This window comes from Vigna unguiculata, chromosome 10 (genome assembly GCF_037176805.1).
Source record: "Vigna unguiculata cultivar grain cowpea cultivar isolate G323 ecotype 2 chromosome 10, ASM3717680v1, whole genome shotgun sequence".
In the NCBI taxonomy this organism is placed as follows: Eukaryota; Viridiplantae; Streptophyta; class Magnoliopsida; order Fabales; family Fabaceae; genus Vigna; species Vigna unguiculata.
The window spans coordinates 4,385,760-4,404,258 of record NC_140801.1 but is presented as its reverse complement, the minus strand read 5'-3'; the positions used below and the strand labels follow the sequence as shown (position 1 = coordinate 4,404,258).

General features: G+C 33.1%; 2 protein-coding genes and 1 pseudogene across 2 annotated transcripts; all 3 read left to right on the top strand.

Annotated features, from left to right (window-relative positions):
* Window positions 1-2,186: 2,186 nt before the first annotated feature.
* LOC114167061 (disease resistance protein RPV1-like) lies at window positions 2,187-7,188 on the top strand. Its single transcript, XM_028051981.2, has 5 exons — window positions 2,187-2,759; window positions 2,853-3,897; window positions 3,980-4,240; window positions 4,344-5,072; window positions 6,416-7,188. Exons 1-5 carry the CDS (start codon window positions 2,275-2,277, stop codon window positions 6,881-6,883), a joined length of 2,988 nt encoding a protein of 995 aa, XP_027907782.1. The 5' UTR covers window positions 2,187-2,274; the 3' UTR covers window positions 6,884-7,188.
* A 6,265-nt stretch (window positions 7,189-13,453) lies between these two features.
* Window positions 13,454-16,574, top strand: LOC114167060 (disease resistance protein RUN1-like). Its single transcript, XM_028051980.2, has 4 exons — window positions 13,454-14,020; window positions 14,122-15,223; window positions 15,367-15,642; window positions 15,792-16,574. The coding sequence occupies exons 1-4, from the start codon at window positions 13,491-13,493 to the stop codon at window positions 16,572-16,574; spliced, it is 2,691 nt and encodes an 896-aa protein (XP_027907781.2). The 5' UTR covers window positions 13,454-13,490.
* Window positions 16,575-17,046: 472 nt separating this feature from the next.
* LOC146882024 (uncharacterized) lies at window positions 17,047-18,263 on the top strand (annotated as a pseudogene).
* Window positions 18,264-18,499: the final 236 nt, after the last annotated feature.

The following is an 18,499-nucleotide window of genomic DNA, read 5'->3' as shown; positions in this document are numbered from 1 at the left end:
GCAGTAGACATAACACATCCCAATGCAACGTAATACAAACAAAGCCACTTATACAATACTCCGTTGCTGATTTAAACGGCGTCACACGTCATAGAAAAGGACCAAATAAAACACGGATTGCGAAAATGAGGACCATTTTAAACATTCGGTAAAAATGAGGATCATTTTAAACATTCTGTCAAAATGAGGACTATCCGCAACAAACACTACGAAAAATGTATTTAAGCCAAAAGTTTTCATACTTATTATTTAATTTTTTTTTCTGTGGTTCAAAGTGGATGTTGATCTACTTTCTTATATGGCTAAAGTAAAAGGTGTTTGGTGATGGTCTTAACTGGTTTCCACTGATATAAAAAAGGTATTGTCTTTAGCTATTTTGAATGGTTGTGTCTCCACAGAGATCATCTCTCTCACTGTGGTGCATTATTGCTTTCTCTTCTAACACTTCATGGCGACACCAATTCCTTCCATGGAATTCGCCTCTTCAACTTCCATATACTCCCACGAAAGTATGATGCGCTCATAACTGATAATTTTTGTAATTATAATTAATTAAAAAATTTTAGTGTCTTACAATTGTCAATTTTGTTTATCACTGTCCAACACGTCTTGTTATACTGTTTGACAATTTTTACTTCAATATTAATTGAAAAGCAAGTTTCAGACATCATAATCACATTAAACTAAAAAACACGCTCAGTTAAAACCCATATCTCCCGAAATAAAACATTGTTTCTTTCTCTTATAATATAATGTCTTCTTGACATGCTTAAAGCTAGGGTTGGACATGAATTGGATTTTTAAAGATCCAATCTAGATCTAAATAACTTGAGTGGATTTTGGATCCAAATCCTTTTTTGTAACAGAATTTGTTTTGATTTTTTTCAAATTCAAATCGAAATATTTGAATCAAATTTAGATCTAAATATTTGGATCAAGTTTTCAATCCAAAATTCATTTTTTTAATGAAAGCAATTAAAATTTAATTTTGTAAAAATTGTGTCGTCGCCTGACCCAATACATCTCGATCCTCGACTTAGTCTAACCAATCTCGACCCTATGCTCCAGTCATCCTGTATCAACCTTCGGTCCAAACTCGTCATCTCAAACAAATTTTGATTAGGACCAACTAAGTCGAATTCAACCAAATTTTGACAGACTAACTTGATCGAACTTGACCAAATATTGATTGAGTTGACTTGTTAAATTTGATCGAATTTCGGTCGGAACCAACTTAGCCAAATTTTGATCAGGTTCAACATAGTTGAATTTTAATCGAGGCCGACTAAATCGAATCCGACCACATTTGGTAAATGTTGACATGTGCAAATTCTACCAAATATTAGTCTAGGCTGACACAGTCGAATTTTCCATATTTGAAGGTCTTTATTAAAAAAATTGATATCCCATCCAAAATAATTTATAAGATGTGGATCAAAGTAATAAAAAATTATTTTGGTGCTCGCAAATATTCCACTTTTGCTTTAATTTATGTAAATATGTCAATTTTTATTTTAAATCTAACCATATTAATTTTATATTATCATCGTCTGTCACCTCAACAGTTTTAGCAGAAAGTAAAAAACATTTTTAAAACTACAGGGACATAACAATAAGAACAAAATTAGACGGATAAAAATAAAAATAGATAAAGTTAGGAAATAAATATTTGACTCCAACTAGGGTTTAAAATAGATGAAGTTAGCGTGAGTGCATGCATGTGAGATGCAGTATAAATGTTTCACTAATTGCTTCGGTATTATCGTGAGTAATTTGATACAGATGAAATCATTAAATTAGTTAACCAAGAACTGATTAACTTGCTCAAAACTAGATAACATTTCACGAGTTTAGATACACTAACCAAACTAGAATTCAAAGTCGATATAAATGAAAAAGAGAAGAATGTTTGTCTAATAATTACAACAAAATGATATATATGTGCATAATATAAAAAGAGAGGTGTTTCTAAAAAAGAAAAAGAAAAAGAAAAGTTTTTGTCATTTTAAAAATACATTTTAATTCGAAATTTTTTCTAGATATTAGTGTAATATTTTCTTTTCTATGATTCAAAGTGGGTGTTAATTGGTCCAGTAATGCTAAAGTAAAAAAGCTTGTGTGATGGTGGTCCAAACGCGCTTCCAGCACTGTGGTCTATTTATCAAATGGCTAAAGTAAAAAAGGTTGTCTGATGGGTATGTAAAGATCATGTAGCTGACTGTGTTGCATTATTGCTTTCTCATCTAAAACTTAGTGACTTCATCAGTTCCTTCCATGGAATTCGCGTCTTCATCATCCAACCTCCAACGGAAGTACGATGTGCTCATCCACTTCGATGGAGAAGATATCCGCAGGAAATTTGTTTCTCATCTCGATTCCGCCCTCTCTGCTGTTGGATTCACCACTTTCCTTCATGAGGAGAATGCAGTGAAGGAAATGCAGATCCAAGAACCTATTCTCGATCTCTGTCGGGTAGTAATTGTTGTTTTCACCAAATCTTATTCTCAATCTGCTTGGTGTCTTCATCAACTTCAACAAATCATTCAATGGCAAGAAACTTATTCCCGACATGTTCTTCCGGTGTATTACGAAATTCAACCATCTGACGTACGTCTTCAGAAGGGTAATTTTGGTACAGCCTTTAAAGCTACTGCACACCAAACTTTCTCAGACAAACAACTGGAGCATGGCATGTGCATGTGGAGTCACGCTCTCACCAAGACTGCAAATTTCTTTGGATGGGATGAAAGCAATTACAGGTATATCACTCACTCACTCAATAAACATAGTTTAAGCTTGTACTTTAATTTTGGTAATACGTGACTTCTATAATTGCCATATTGAACTTGAAGGAGTGATGCTGAACTAGTGGACAAAATTGTAAAGAGCATTCTTAATTTACCAGTCTTGTCGGCTACTAAATTTCCAGTTGGATTACAATCCTACGTGGAAGATGTGATTCAAATTATAAAAGATAAATCCGCGGAAGTTTGTAGGATAGGGATATGCGGAGTGGGAGGATCGGGTAAAACCACTCTTGCCACAGCCATCTATAATCAAATTCATAGTACATTTACGCACCAAAGTTTTATTGAAGATATTTCAGAAGTTAGCGTAACAAAAAGGGATTATTATATACAAAAACAACTTTTTTCGGATGTCCTAAAAACAAATTTGAAGATACATTGCATTGAGATGGGAAGAAGAATGATTCAGGAAAGACTTTATGGGAAAAAGATGCTCATTGTACTAGACAATGTGAAAGACGATATTTCACTATACATATCGGAATGTAGTGCACTTTTGGGTGAAGGAAGTGTAATAATAATGACAACTAGAAATGAAGACTTACTGAAGAAACTTCAAGTTGATTCTATTTTTCGAATAAAGCTAGGGAACCCAAAAAAGTCAATTGAGCTTCTTAGTTGGCATGCATTTAGGGAAGCAAAACCAAAAGAGGAATACTATTCGCTTGCAAAAAGACTTGTTGCTTACTGTGGAGGACTACCTCTGGCTCTTGAAGTCGTTGGAACATATTTATATGAAAGGACGGAAGAAGAATGGAATACAGTATTGTTGAAATTAGATAATGCTCCTCAACATAAAGTTCTACAGATATTGAAAATAAGCTTTGAAGGTTTGCCTAATCAAATGGAAAGAGATCTATTCCTTGATATATGTTGTTTCTTTGTTGGTAAAGGCAGATCTTATGTTAGGAAGATCCTAAATGGCTGTGGAGTAGACGCTGATAGTGGAATAAAAGTTCTCATAGAGCGTAACCTCATCAAAGTTAAAAAGAACAACAAATTTGGAGTGCATCCTCTGCTACGAGATATGGGAAGAGAAATTATTTCTGATATTTCAAGAAACGAAACTCGTAAACTGTTAGAGAATACTGTAAGAACATTCTTATTCTATGGTTTGAAACTTCTTTTGGAAGTGCTTGCTTTCTCACGAGCAATATATTTGTTTTTCATAGCTCTTTTCATCACAACAGACAAAAATCATTCATAGATTGCGTGGCACAGGAGATTTCTTCGAACGTCACCCTTTAAAGGTAAGAGACCCATCAAGACTGCTTGAACTCCTTGGAGCTTCTGAGTACCATCCTAAGAAACTAACATGGATAAGTTGGCAAGGGTTTCCATCAGAATACCTACCTAACGACTTTTATCTGCATGATGCCATAGCTATTGATTTAAAATACAATCTTCTTCGATTCCTATGGAAACAACCTCAGGTTTTTTTTACGCGCCATTTTCTTTTAAAACTTGTTTCCACTTATTTATTTTATTTCATCATTTTCTTTTCTAATATTTTATCGAAAAATCATCCTCTTGAAGGTTTTGGAGTCGCTAAAAGTCCTCAACCTCAGTCACTCAATATACTTGACAAAAACCCCTGACTTTTCGACACTACCCAGTCTTGAACAGCTCATTCTCAAAGATTGTCCAAGATTGCGCGAAGTTCACCAATCTGTTGGATGTCTATACAATCTTACACTTCTAAATTTGAAGGATTGTACAAGTCTAAGCAATCTCCCAAGAGAGATATATAAGTTGAAATCTTTGAAAACTCTCATTCTCTCTGGTTGTTCAAAGCTAGGCCTAATGGAGAAAGATATAGGGCAAATGGAATCCTTGATAACTCTAATTGCTGAAAATACAGTTGTGAAACAAGTGCCTTTTTCCATTGTATGCTCAAAAAGCATTGGATATATATCCCTACATCGATTTGAGGGATTGTCACATTATCTTTTTCCTTCTATCATTCGTTGTTGGATGTCGCCAACGATGAATCCCCTATCTTATATTCATTCGTTTTGCATGGATAAGGAGCATAGTAGTGGGGATGATATTATGCCACTATTTAACACCCTTCCAAATCTTCGAAGTGTTGTGGTGCAATGTGACTCCGAATTTCCACTATCTAAACAAGTAAAATCTACTCTGGTCGAATATGTTGTAAATATTTCAGAATCAGGAATTTCAAAGCATCACTTCAGGTTATCTTTGATTGGTTTCGGAAGACATGGTGAATTCTTCAATACTATGAACGAGAGCATATCTAAGGTTCTTCTCTAGCTCTCTTATTTCTTTAGTCCTTTACCATTAATTTAGTTATTAATTAAAAGAACATAAAATAAAATGAAACTACAATATATGAACTGTTAAAACCCTTCGCTTCTATCTGGTTTTTGTAATCAACTAACCTAGTGATTATACTTACACTAACTACTACTTCCTTTCTTTACTTGCTTCATGATTGCTTCCTTCCAAATGATTGTAGAATTATAAACTGAAAGAGATGAAAGTTGAAATGCATTCTAAATCTCTAAGGATATGGGATGAACTATATTTACCATTTTTGAGCACTTTTGAGCTTTATTGATGTGAATAGACTACCAGGAATTTTTTTCCCCCAAACTAAACTCTTTTTTTTGTTCAATTACAATTTCTTTTATTTGATGCTGAAAATCTGTTTGTTGAAAAACGAATTATTACTGACATTTGTTTCTAATGTTTTAGATTTATAAATTTATTTATAATAAATTACTTTATTTAAAATTTATCAATTTTTTATAAACTCATGTGAATATAAATTAAAAATATATTTAATCTAGTATTTATAAATTAATTTGGAATAAAAACTTTGAGGATTGATTATTATAAATAAGATAATTTAAATATTTTGTAATTATGGTAGAAAAATTATAGTAATAAAATATTGTAATTATATTTTTTTGTAAAATAAATTTTGATAAATGTATATTTATTTTGTAAAAAGATTTACGTAATAATTTTTTCTAATTATTAATAAAAATAAAATAAATTACTTAGTAATAAAATTTTAGTTTTGTGAATAAGTTAGTAATTTATTTTGAAAAATAAATTACAAAGTAATTTATTTTTCTAATTATTAAGTTTAATTCAAATAACTAATAACTTCAACAAATAATTATCTAATCTGAATGTGAATTTAAATTTAAATTTTTTAATTTTTTGCCTTTTGTATTATAATTTTTTTCTAAAATTCTATTAAAATTTTTATATTTTACTTTATTTTAAATTTATATATTTTTTGAAAAAATTCTAGACTTTTTTAATATTTTCTTAAATAATTTGTTTATAAATAAATCTAAATGTTTTACATTCATATTACTAATTTTTAATTTTACATTAAATTTCTTTTCAAATATTTTCACATATCAGTCGTATTATTATTTAATTTTTTGTCTAACTTATAACACACAATTTTTTTATTCATTACCATTAATATGTATTAATTATGTGTTACATTGTTGTTTGATATTATATTCTCAATTCATAATATTAATGGTAATATAATGATTGCAGAAGACAATTTGAATAGTAAAAATTACATAAATAACTAAGCTTTTCATCTCATGGCACAGGTATTGACAAACAATAAGTCAGGTGATGTTTCTCTCCCAGGTGACAATGATCCTTATTGGTTGACCCATATGGGTGAGGGACATTCTGTTTCTTTTACTTTGCCTCAGGATCGTGTCATGAAGGGAATGACTTTGTGTGTTGTTTATTTATCAACCTCCAAAATCATTGAACCTGAACTTACTGCTGTCTTAATCGTTAATTACACAAAGTGTACATTGCAAATGCACAACCATGGCTCAACAATGTCCTTTAACGATGAAGATTGGGATTGCATAATGTCAAATTTAGGATCTGGTGACAAGGTGGAGATTTTTGTGACTTTTGGTCATGGATTGATGATCAAGAGCACAAGTGTCTATCTTATATATGCTGAATTAAATGACTTCGAAATGGAGCATTGTCCTGAGCCAAAGGAAAATACGTTAAATAAATTCATTAAGAAAATGTTAATGTCTCACTTCTGGTAAGTGCACGTTCTGCTTTGAGAACAGAAAATGAGCCAGAGCTAAGGACCCCTTGAGTTATGGAATTAATCATGGTCTTTATTGGAACACAACCCTTCAAAAGGGTTTTTTTGTTTTTGTACAAAGGTTAACCATTTGTTTAAGCGGTTCCTGTTTTTTTGAGAGTTTGTTTTCCTTGTTGCATGATTAAAGGGAAAACCTTATATATATTAGGGAGTGGATCCATATTGATTTTTCACGTTATTATAATTTTCATTCAAGCCTTTCAAGAAACAAATAACATACTCAAGTTCTCTTTACTTCATAAAGACCTTGCCTCAAAAACAAATAACAAAAAGTAATAAATTGGTATACAAAACACAATTAAGTGGCGAGCACATTTTTTACTAACTTGCATCTAGTAAAGCTTTTGTGCACCAACAAGGGTTTGTAGTTCTTAACCATCACGTATGTGACTACAATCAACAAATGACAAGGTTCATTACTTCCATTGCGTTACCTGTTTGCAAAAAAATAAGTCTTAATAGGTCTGATATATAATTGGTGCACATAACACAATTAAGTGGCGAGCAACTTAATAATTTTTGTACTATTTTAACTAACTTGCATCTAGTAAAGGTTTTTTAACCAAGGGTTTGTAGTTCTTAACCATCACATATATGACCAAATCTAAGAAATAACAAGGTTAACTATTGGATTAGTGGTTTGCAAAAATAGAAGTCCTACCTGGTCGGATACATAACTAATGCATGAAACACAATTAAGTGGCGAACAACTTATTATTTTTTGTACAATTTTTACTAACTTTGCATCCATTAAAGTTTTTTTTTACCACTAAGGGTTTGTAGTTCTTCATCGGCACATATGTGACTACATATGAGAAATAACAAGGTTAACTACTTCCATTGGGTCACTGCTTTGCAAACAAAAAAAGTTCTACCAAGTCTGATACATAACCAATGCACAAACAATTAAGTGACGAGCAACTTATTAATTTTCCTACAATTTTTACTAACTTTGCATCAATAAAGGTTTTTGGACCACTAAGGGTTTGTAGTTCTTAACCATCACATATGTGACCACAATTGAGAAATAACACGGCTACCTACTATAAGTAATAATAGAAGTAATTAGCCTAGAGTGGGAGACAAGGTTGAATTGGCCTTTTCAAAAACTTTAGTTCATTTTTATCTTGTAAAAAGCCTTTTGATTGAATCAGAAAGACCAAGAACTCTATACAATTACTTCTGGAACATTGATAATTTGCATTATCATATTTTTATTTTATTTATTTTTATATCTTTCCATTATTTTAGTTATGGGTTTTATTTAATATTTTGATATTTATTAAATAAAAGTGGAAAGATAAATGTGTGGATTATATTATGCAAATAAAGGGAAATGTTAGAGATTTTGGAAGATTATCAACAAAATGAGTGAAATATTGAATAGTCAAAGATTATCAACATTAGATATCCACAAAGTTGGTTACTCAAATTACAAGTCAGAATAATTGAGGAATATATATCAAGGATTATCTCTTACAATTTATCCAATTACCAAATCAAGTCTAAATTGTAGGCCTAGACCAATTATGAAAGTCTATAAATTGAGGGTATGGCGTAGGTCAAAAACACAATCTGAAGGATGAAAACATTCAATTTCAACATCAGTCTAGCTAACTCCCTCATTCACAAGGGTTGGGTATAATGTATTCTTAATTCTCTGTGAATTATGCATTTAATATAATTCTTTTCCATAATCTCTTATGTTTTATTCTTAATTTTACTGCAAAGTCTATGAATTTTGCAAATTGGAGTCCATACTGATATGAAAGATAGTTTTGAAACCCAGATTATGATCTCTAATTGCATGTTCTAGATATATGGTGCATATTTGTGGGTGTCTAATAATTGGACACGATATTAGAACCTAGATTAGAATAGATAATTAATTGATTGTGCATATAGACATAGAGTACATCATTGGTCATTATTAATATCCGACTAAAGGCTCGGTGCAAACTTTTAATAAGGAAAGGTCTAAAATATTAGGGTTCTTATTAAAGTTTAAACTTGTCACTAAGACATTACGGCTTGTTAAGTAGTGGTGTGAATGTGAGAGACGGAAATAGAAACATATTGTTTGTTGTTTTTACTTTGCACGAAATCATGAAACCCTATCCCGGTGAAGTTTTATCCTAAATTTTTCTAAATCAAACTATTTGTTTCCATTGTGCCAATTTATGTTTATTCTTTACATTTAATTCTAAATTTATATTTGTCCTTTATACCACAAAAAATCATTATTCTCACTCTTTATCAGTAACTAACCAATTAATTTAGACCACATTAGTCCCTGTGGGATACGATATCTAGATGTGTCCTCTTTATTACTTCTACTATTTTGTACACTTGCCAATCTTATAATAGATATGCATTTTCAATCGATTGGAAACAAAGTTAATAGGGTGATTTAATTATATAGAGAGTCAACCAGATAAATCAGTACTTGTTTAACAGATTAAAACACTAAAAGAACATATTAAACTACTGAGAAATTATGCAAAAAAATGAAATTGGTTATAAACTCAAAAACAATTTTAGCAACTCATCAAGATTTATTCAAATCAGTAATACAAAAAAAGTTATAACTTTTGATTATATCAAATCACACGAATATCATACAAAGATTCCTAAAACCATATTTCTTGAAACTTTTATCAAATAACAACCACAGAGAGAAAGATCAAACACGTGCAAACAATTTTTATAGTAATTCACTCAAATTTGAGCTACATCTAGTTAGTCAAGGAACATGACCCCGACTTTGCACTATTTCAAAAGTTTTACAAAATCTACCAAGATTACATTTTCGAAATACAGAACAACACCAAGATGATGTTGTTTTAGGAACTGCAACTCACATTGGGAACCGAAGTCAATGCCACCCTCTACTTCAACTACAGTTGAACAACGACCTTTAGTGTTGACTCTGACAACATCGGGAGAAAGGTTAGGTTGTACTACAGTGGGGAGCTTTTTGGAAAGTATTAGGTTATCTAGCCACTTGTAAAATGTTTCCATCATCGTTTGAAGCTCTAATCTCATCTCCTGGCGCTCTTGCTTGATCTACTCCCGTTCTTGTCTCATCTCCTCTCGTAGTTGCTCTACCAAGTCAACTTTCATTTTTTGCAAGGTTTCCTCCGTATTCACATTAAATGACGACTAAGATTGGCAGTGCGATGACCTTCCAAAGTAACTTTGGATCCCCACACCATATCCAACAATATCAACACGTCCAGGGTGTTCAGGTCATCCAAGAGCAGTATTAAGAATATGATCTCGACCATGAGGATTGAAACTACCCTTGGTCTTCTGCTCAACTAAATCCTACAACAATGAAACATATATAATTAGAACACTTTATACACAATAAAAGGTTTATAATTAAAAGATTACTTACAATCCGCTCTACAACTCACTGTGATTCATCAAAAGTCCATGCTTCCGATCTTGTTAGACCGACTTGTTTCCATTTCTCATGCCTCGATGGTGGGCTTGGAGTTTCAATTGAATCTGCACTACCACCATTATTGCTATAAGTAGAACATGCCTTAATCTTTTCGCTAGTCATCTTATGTTCTAGCTTATGATAACCAACACGAGAAAGTAAGTGCGGAGTCTCATTATGTACTTGTATGTCTTGTGCTTTTCTTCGAACACCCTATAAACATTTGAATGAAATTTACTTAGTATTTAACATTAAATGTAATAAAATAGATATAAGTGATGATACTAACCTCCCATTTTCAGTTTTTCGAGTCAGTACAAATTATTGCCAAGTTTCTTCATCCATGCAAGTATACTTGGGGCAAGGACTTTCCCCTTTTCTAGCACCATATCATACACTTTTGTAAATTTTGATTTAAATTGACATCATTTGGTGGCAACCAAAGACAAAATCTTTGACTTTAGCGTTCTCACCTTAGGGATATCAAAAACCATCTTCATATATAAGGACAAAATATATATATATATATATATATATATATATATATATATATATATATATATATATATATATATATATATATATATATATATATATATATATATATTAGTGCATCGCCTCATATTTCAAGTTAAGTTTTAAAGACATTCACAGTGTCTTACCAAAATATTTTTTCAGATGATGTTTCTCTTTTGCTTGGTAACATGATCCCAAGATGGAGTCAATAAAGAAATCTTCTCACAAGCCTTTATACCAAGATAGGTGCTAAAGTTCTACATTAGGCCAATTGCCCTACCAATATGGACATGACATTCACTGGTCTCCTCTCCCCACTAGCTAACTTCTTTGTGAGGGCCTTCATTAGTAGACATCTTCTTATTTTAAAGTGAAAATGACAAACATTAATAACATTACTTATAACTAACGACGATAAATATAATTAATAACAAAAAAATGACAATAAATCGTACAAATATATAGTCAATAATGGTCAAGCTGCATGGTCGGAGAAAAGAAGAAACTGGAAGAGGATGTTAAAAAGTTAAAGGATTGGAAATCACAATGTTTGGAATCTGAGAAAAAATTCAAGAGAAGAAGGAGATGGCCAAGTTGAAGGAGGCGGTCAATGTAACTTAAAATGCTCTTTGGTGTAATTGGTTATCTTTCTAAATAATCGATTATTTTGTTCTTAGAACCTCAAGATCAGTTTAATCGAAAATTGAAAATTCAATGCAATTAAAATCACTAAAAAATATTTTAAACTTAGTTTTGCTATCAAGAAACATGTTCTCTTATTAACATAGGTTGTATTAATTAATAACGCGTTTTTCCCAATAACAAGAGACACATCTTCAACGTCTTGAACATCTTTAATCATTATCGAAACATCTTCACTTGGAACTTGAGACTTTGAAGCTTCGCTTCAAGTTCAACATATATACACCACTTGATTTTACATTTTTGTTGGACCCTCTCTCATTTGTGTGGAAGACAAGGAAACATGTCACTGTTTCGTGCTCATCCTCTGAGGCTGAGTACATAATTCAATGGCCAAATTTTCTTCTTCAAGATCTCCACATCACTCGTGTTTCTCCTGCAAGTCTTTAATGTGATAGTCAAGCTATTAGGCATATATATTACAACAAATGCTACCTTCCATTAACATTGAATGTTATGTGGTCCGTGAAAAATTGAAAAGTAATTTGATCCATCTTCTTTCTATACAGTATATTGATCAACCTGATGATGTCTTCACAACATCCCTTGATCACAGCAGTTCCTTGAGAATGTACGTTTGCAAGCTAGGAATCCTTAGCATACACACCTTCTAGCTTAAAGCAGTGTATTAAGTTTTAATGTTTTGGTGTTTTTGTTCTCCCCGATTGTTCTTCCTCTTCCTCGCAGCCGAACCGAGTGAGGTTTTATTACTTAGCATCAGTGAATGTCCTTTTTTATAAGAGAATTATGAAAGGAAAGGAGGGAGTTGACCTAAGATTTCCCATATTCCTTGTGCAAAGATCAATGAAGAAATAATAATTTTAACAAACGCAAAACTTTTATGATCAGAATTTATAATTTTTCTCACTCATTATAGATTTTGCTCCATTTATTTTGATTAAATTTTGTTTCTAAACTTATAATCCTTGATGCTCAATCTGCTCCTCTGTTTCTCAATAATTATGTGTTGTATTATGCTGCTTGATTTATACATTTTTTGTTTAGCACTAGATTTCAGTACCTCTGTCAAATATTCATTAATTGTAATCATGATTAACGATGGAGAATTGATGGCTTTAAAATGGATTTTGGGGGTACCAGTTTTTTATCTAACAGAGGCAGCTTTCCACGTAATTAAAAAATTATAAACTCCTTGTCATTGCATCAGAAGAAACGTATAAACAAAAATTATACGGAAAATGACCTCAAAAACCTGAGATAAACCTTCCATTAAGCTTATAATATGTCTTCTGGAAATATATTTTATTTTGAGCCAAACACTTTAGTCAATAAACCAATTTTCAACGGTGCCATCCTTTTTGAGATAGTATGAAAAAATAAAGAGAAAAATACGAATTCCACACAACATCCGTTGGTTTTCTTTAAAATCTTAATTAATACCATTTCATGGTCCATTTTCCAAATCTTTTTATTAATTTTGATAGAATATCATACTTTTTTTAATAAAAAATAGTTATTTGAAAATGTTTTGAAATCCAAAGTGAATAATTGCAATCCTTGAAATTGGCTTTCTAAAAACTCAACGCGAAAGTCGCAGAGAAAAATGAAGTATAAGTCATGGAATTCTTCAAACAAAGAGTGATTGGGATCTTTCCCAAAATAATGGTTTTCTTTTGCCACTAGGAATTGCTTATATATAATAGATCTATCTTTGCACCAACTATTTGTCGTTTTTAAAAAAGAAAATTTGAAGGTTTATCCTATTTCAACATTTTTTATTAACTGTTTTATAGAAACTTTGAATTCGTCAAGTAATTTAAAATGTTGGCGCAAAATATATAGAACCATAAGCAACTGTTATTCTACTATCTTTAACATTATTGCTTTATCTTTGAAAAGTTAACTTCAATTCCTTTCGATGGAGTTCACATCTGCTTCTTCTTCATCTTCATCATCATCATCTTCATCCTTCCTAAAATCAGAACCCCATTTCATATACGACGTGTTCATCAACCATTCGGGAGAAAACATCAGTAGAAAGTTTGTTTCTCATCTCCATTCTGCCTTTTTAGAAGCTCAAGTCAAAACTTTGATTAACGAGGAGAATTTGCAAGAGGGAATGAAGCTGGAAGAACACATGCGAGCAATAGCAGGCTGTAAGATTGCAATAATTGTTTTCTCCAAAACGTACGCTGAATCGACCAACTGTCTTCTTGAGCTTGAAAAAATCATTGCATGCCACCAAACTTTTGGCCAAACTATTTTGCCCATATTTTACGAGATTGACCCATTGGATGTACGTGATCAGAAGGATGATTTTGGAAAATCGTTGGAAGAAACTGCACACAAAAGTTATTCAGGAGAACAAGTGGAACATGCTTTGTCCAGCTGGACCCGTTCGCTCACAACAGTTGCTAGTATCACTGGTTTGGATGTCAGAGATTTCAGGTAACTAAATGAATCCTTTGTACTTTCTCTTTGAGGCTCAATGAAGCATACGTTAAGGTTGTGGTTTGTTATTCATAATACATGTATCTTTCATCTTGAAGGCATGATGCTCAACTTGTGGAAATAACCGTTAGACGCGTTAAGACATTGTTGGACTATGCAGAGTTGTCTACTACCCTATTTCCTGTTGGATTAGAGTCACACGTGGAAAAGGTGATTGGATGTATTGAAAAACATTCCACTAAATTGTGTATGATTGGGATATGGGGAATGGGAGGATCGGGTAAAACTACCTTAGCCAAAGCCATCTACAATCGAATTTATCGTACATTCATTGGCAAGAGTTTTAGTGAAAATATTAGAGAAGCTTGTTCTAGAGTAAACAGAAGCTACGTTCATTTGCAAGAAAATCTTCTTTATGATGTCCTAAAATCCAAGTTGGAGGTGGAAAGCGTTGGGATGGGAAGAACTATGATCCAGAATAGACTTTCTCGAAAAAAGTTGCTCATTGTGGTTGATGATGTGAATGAGTTTGGGCAATTAGAAAACCTATGCCTGAATCGTGAATGGTTCGGTCGAGGAACTGTGATAATCATCACAACCAGAGATGTTCACCTACTGAATCGACTTAAAGTTAATTATATTTACAAAATGGAAGGTATGAACGAAAATGATTCCCTTGAGCTTTTGAGTTGGCATGCCTTTGTAGCAGCAAAACCAAGAAAAGAATTGAATGAACTTGCAAGAAACGTAGTAGCTTATTGTGGAGGACTTCCACTAGCTCTTAAGGTCCTTGGTTCCTTTTTATGTGGTAGGAGAAAAAAAGAGTGGGAAAGCATACCGTCAAAACTAAACCTAATTCCCATTGATCAATTTCAAGAGAAATTGAAAATAAGTTTTGACGGCTTATATAATGAAATGGAAAAGGATATATTTCTTGATGTATGTTGCTTCTTTATTGGTAAAGAGAGAGGCTATGTTACAGAAATTCTAAATGCCTGTGGACTACGTGCTGATATGGGAATAAAAGTTCTCATAGAGCGGGCTCTTATAAGAGTTAAACGGAACAACAAACTTGAAATGCATCCTTTGATACGAGACATGGGAAGAGAAATCATTCGTCAAAGAAGCCCAACAGAACTCGGGGGAAGGAGTCGATTATGGTTTCATGAAGATCTAAAAGATATACTTGAAAAAAATACTGTAAGAACATTCGTTATAATGAAAGTTTTTCCTTTGTTAGTGCAATGCATGTGTCCTTAATTTGTTAGACTCAGGATTTAGTACTAATAATCAATAGATATTGCGATCTTTCCTAATTGCATCTCTTTTCTCTTTCATCAAAGGGGACAAAAGCTATCGAAGGATTGTCCTTGAAACTGCCTTCAATCAGCCAAGATTTCTTCGAATGTCATGCTTTTAAGGAAATGAAGAGATTAAGGATATTAGAACTGGATCATGTACGACTTACTGGAAATTATAGGTACCTTTCTAAACAACTGAGATGGATTTGTTGGAAAGGGTTTCCTTCTAAATACATTCCAAACAACTTTTACATGAAAAATGTAATTGCAATTGATTTCAAACATAGTCATCTTCAACCCGTCTGGCAACAACCCAAGGTATTTGTTACATGCTCTTTTTTTTTTTTTTCTTTTTTTTAATAAAAAACTCATAGGTTAATTAAAATAAAAATAGTATAATTATTCAATTTATAACTATTGCATTTATTTTTTAATTTCTTCCCTTCTGAAAAAAACTATATTTGTAGGTTTTAAAGTGGTTAAAATTCCTTAATCTTAGTCACTCCAAATACTTGAGAGAAACACCTGACTTTTCAACACTACCAAGTCTTCAACGGCTAATTCTTAAAGATTGTCCAAGTTTGTGCAAGGTTCATCCATCCATTGGAGATCTCTATAATATTCAACTGATAAATTTGAAGGACTGCACAAGTCTAAGTAGTCTCCCCAGAGAGATATATAAGTTGAAATCTTTAACAACTTTCATCCTCTCTGGTTGTTTCAAGATTCACATATTAGAAGAAGATATACTGCAGATGGAATCCTTGATAACTCTGGTTACTGAAAATATAACTGTGAAACAAGTGCCCTGTTCAATTGTAAACTCAAAAAGCATTGGATATATATCCCTGCGTGGATTTGAAGGATTTCCACCTAATATTTTTCCCTCAATCATTCGATCTTGGATGTCATCAACAATGAATCACCAATCTTATTTTAGTCCGTTTTGCATGGATACGCATAATTGGCGTGACTTTGCACCATTGTGTAGCAGCCTTGCAAATATTCGAAGTGTTTTGCTTCAATGTGACACAATGTTTCAACTATCCGAGCAAGTCAAAAAAATTGTTGTCGAATACAGTGTAAATTTTACAGAGCCAAGAATTTCAAATCATCAATTGAGGTTTTCTTTGATTGCTGTTCGAAGATACAATCAATTTCTCAACTCTCTTAGAGATAGCATTTCTGAGGTTACTTCTCTACTTCTTACCTTTGTGTCCATACTTTCAACATTCACTTATAAGTATTAGTTAAGACAATATTGTTGGATAATCTTTAATTTTGTTAGATAATATTTAGATTATGTTTTAGATTATAAAGTTGTTTTTATTCAGCAAAGTGATGGGGTATATTTAGTGAATTAAATTTAAGTTAGTTGTTATTTTAGTTAGGTGGAATATCTAAGATTTAGTTTGATAATATTGAATATTAGATAAGATTAGATTAAATTAAGATTTGGTTTGGTTTGTTAATATTTGTTTTGTAATTGGCTATATAATAGTCCATTCTCCATCAATGAAAACTACCACAGTGAGTTACATTGAATATTCTTCTAGTATGCGTGAGTTTTTTCCAACAAAGTGGTATCAGAGCTTTATGCTCTGAGTACCGAGTGAAAAGAAAATGGAGAGACAGTGCGAAAAAAAAAAGGAAGAGAGAGTGAAACAGTGAGAAAAAAAAGTGTGCGCTTGAGTGCTTTGGAAGAAAAAAAAAAGAGGAGAGATGGCAAAAGTTGTGAATGGTATGACGGTGCCACAATTAACGAAGAAAACCAATTATGATAATTGGTGTCTGCAGATGAAAACCCTTCTGGGATCCCAAGACATTTGGGATATAGTGGAGAGCGGATACGAAGAACCCGCGGAGGACGCAAATCAGACGGTGGCCCAGATTATCGCATTAAAGAAGACGCGAGTGAAAGACAAGTCAGCTTTGTATTTTTTCTACAATGATGTGGATGAGTGAGGCTTCAAGAAGATTGCAAATGTTGCATCCTCAAAGGAAGCATGGGATATTTTGGAGGTTGCATACAGAGGGAATGACCAGGTCAGACAAGTCTGGCTTCAAGCTCTTAGAGGAGAGTTTGAAGGGCTGAAGATGGAAGATAAAGAGCAGGTAACCAAGTACATAACTCGGGTAGAGAAGGTAGCCAACCAACTCGGCAGGAATGGAGAGCCAATGTCAGCAAGCCGGGTTGTGGAGAAAATCTTGAGGTCATTGACAAATGATTTTGAGAGCATCGTATGTGCCATCGAGGAGTCGAAGGACCTGTCAGTTCTGTCAATGGAAGAACTTGCTAGGTCATTAGAGGTCCATGAATAAAGGAGAGGAAAGAAGCACGAACTGCGTGATCAAGCACTACAAGCGCAACTTGATTTGAATGAAACTCGGAATAGTTAGAGTCGAGGTCCTGGTGGTAGAGGACGAGGTGGTATAGGAAGAGGTGGCAGAGGTCGAGGTAGACGTGAAAGAGGTGATGTTGAAGGGAGCACGGATCAAACCAGGCAACAGAATTGGCATGGTCGTGGTCAAGAAAAGGACCAAGGAGATTGGTCCAAGTCAAAAGTGGAATGTTTTAGGTGTGGCAAGTACGATCATTACACAAGAGAATGCAGATTGGCAAGTTGCTACAACTATGGCAAGGTCGGCCATATAGAAAAATATTGTCAATCGAAAAAAGAAAGGAGAAATATCTTCTCACAAAGGAAGACGACGAGGAGGAGATAAGGATTCTAATGATGATGCAAAATTTCGATACCAAACTCAAGAGTGGTAAATCGGAAGCTGAGTGGCGTTCAGGCCATGTGAAGGAAAGGAGATCAGGTGACGAGCTTAGTTTGGGTTATTTAAACTCGGTATGGTATCTGGACATAGGAGCGAGCAATCACATGTGTGGAGATGAGAGTTTCTTCAGCGAACTCATCCAGATGTCGGAGTAGTGTCATGTGGAGATGATTCCAAGAAGGTGATAAAAGGGTGCGGAACAATCTGACACATGCAGAAGGATGGACGGGTTGGAGAAATCAGGGATATCTACTATGTTCCTGAGCTGAAGGTAATATTTTTAGCATAGGTTAGATAGTGGAGAAAGGAATCTCGATTTTGATAAAGAACCAGGTACTCTACTTGAAGGACAAGCACGGTCGACTAGCAGCCCGGGTACAAAAGAAGAAAA

Bases quoted from the DNA above. Each gene is read 5' to 3' on its own strand.
- LOC114167061 (XM_028051981.2), top strand. From the start codon at position 2,275: ATGGAATTCGCGTCTTCATCATCCAACCTCCAACGGAAGTACGATGTG. The intron at 2,760-2,852 runs GTATATCACTCA...TTGAACTTGAAG, and splicing joins TGGGATGAAAGCAATTACAG to GAGTGATGCTGAACTAGTGG. The intron at 4,241-4,343 runs GTTTTTTTTACG...ATCCTCTTGAAG, and splicing joins TCCTATGGAAACAACCTCAG to GTTTTGGAGTCGCTAAAAGT.
- LOC114167060 (XM_028051980.2), top strand. From the start codon at position 13,491: ATGGAGTTCACATCTGCTTCTTCTTCATCTTCATCATCATCATCTTCA. The intron at 14,021-14,121 runs GTAACTAAATGA...TTCATCTTGAAG, and splicing joins TTGGATGTCAGAGATTTCAG to GCATGATGCTCAACTTGTGG. The intron at 15,643-15,791 runs GTATTTGTTACA...CTATATTTGTAG, and splicing joins CCGTCTGGCAACAACCCAAG to GTTTTAAAGTGGTTAAAATT.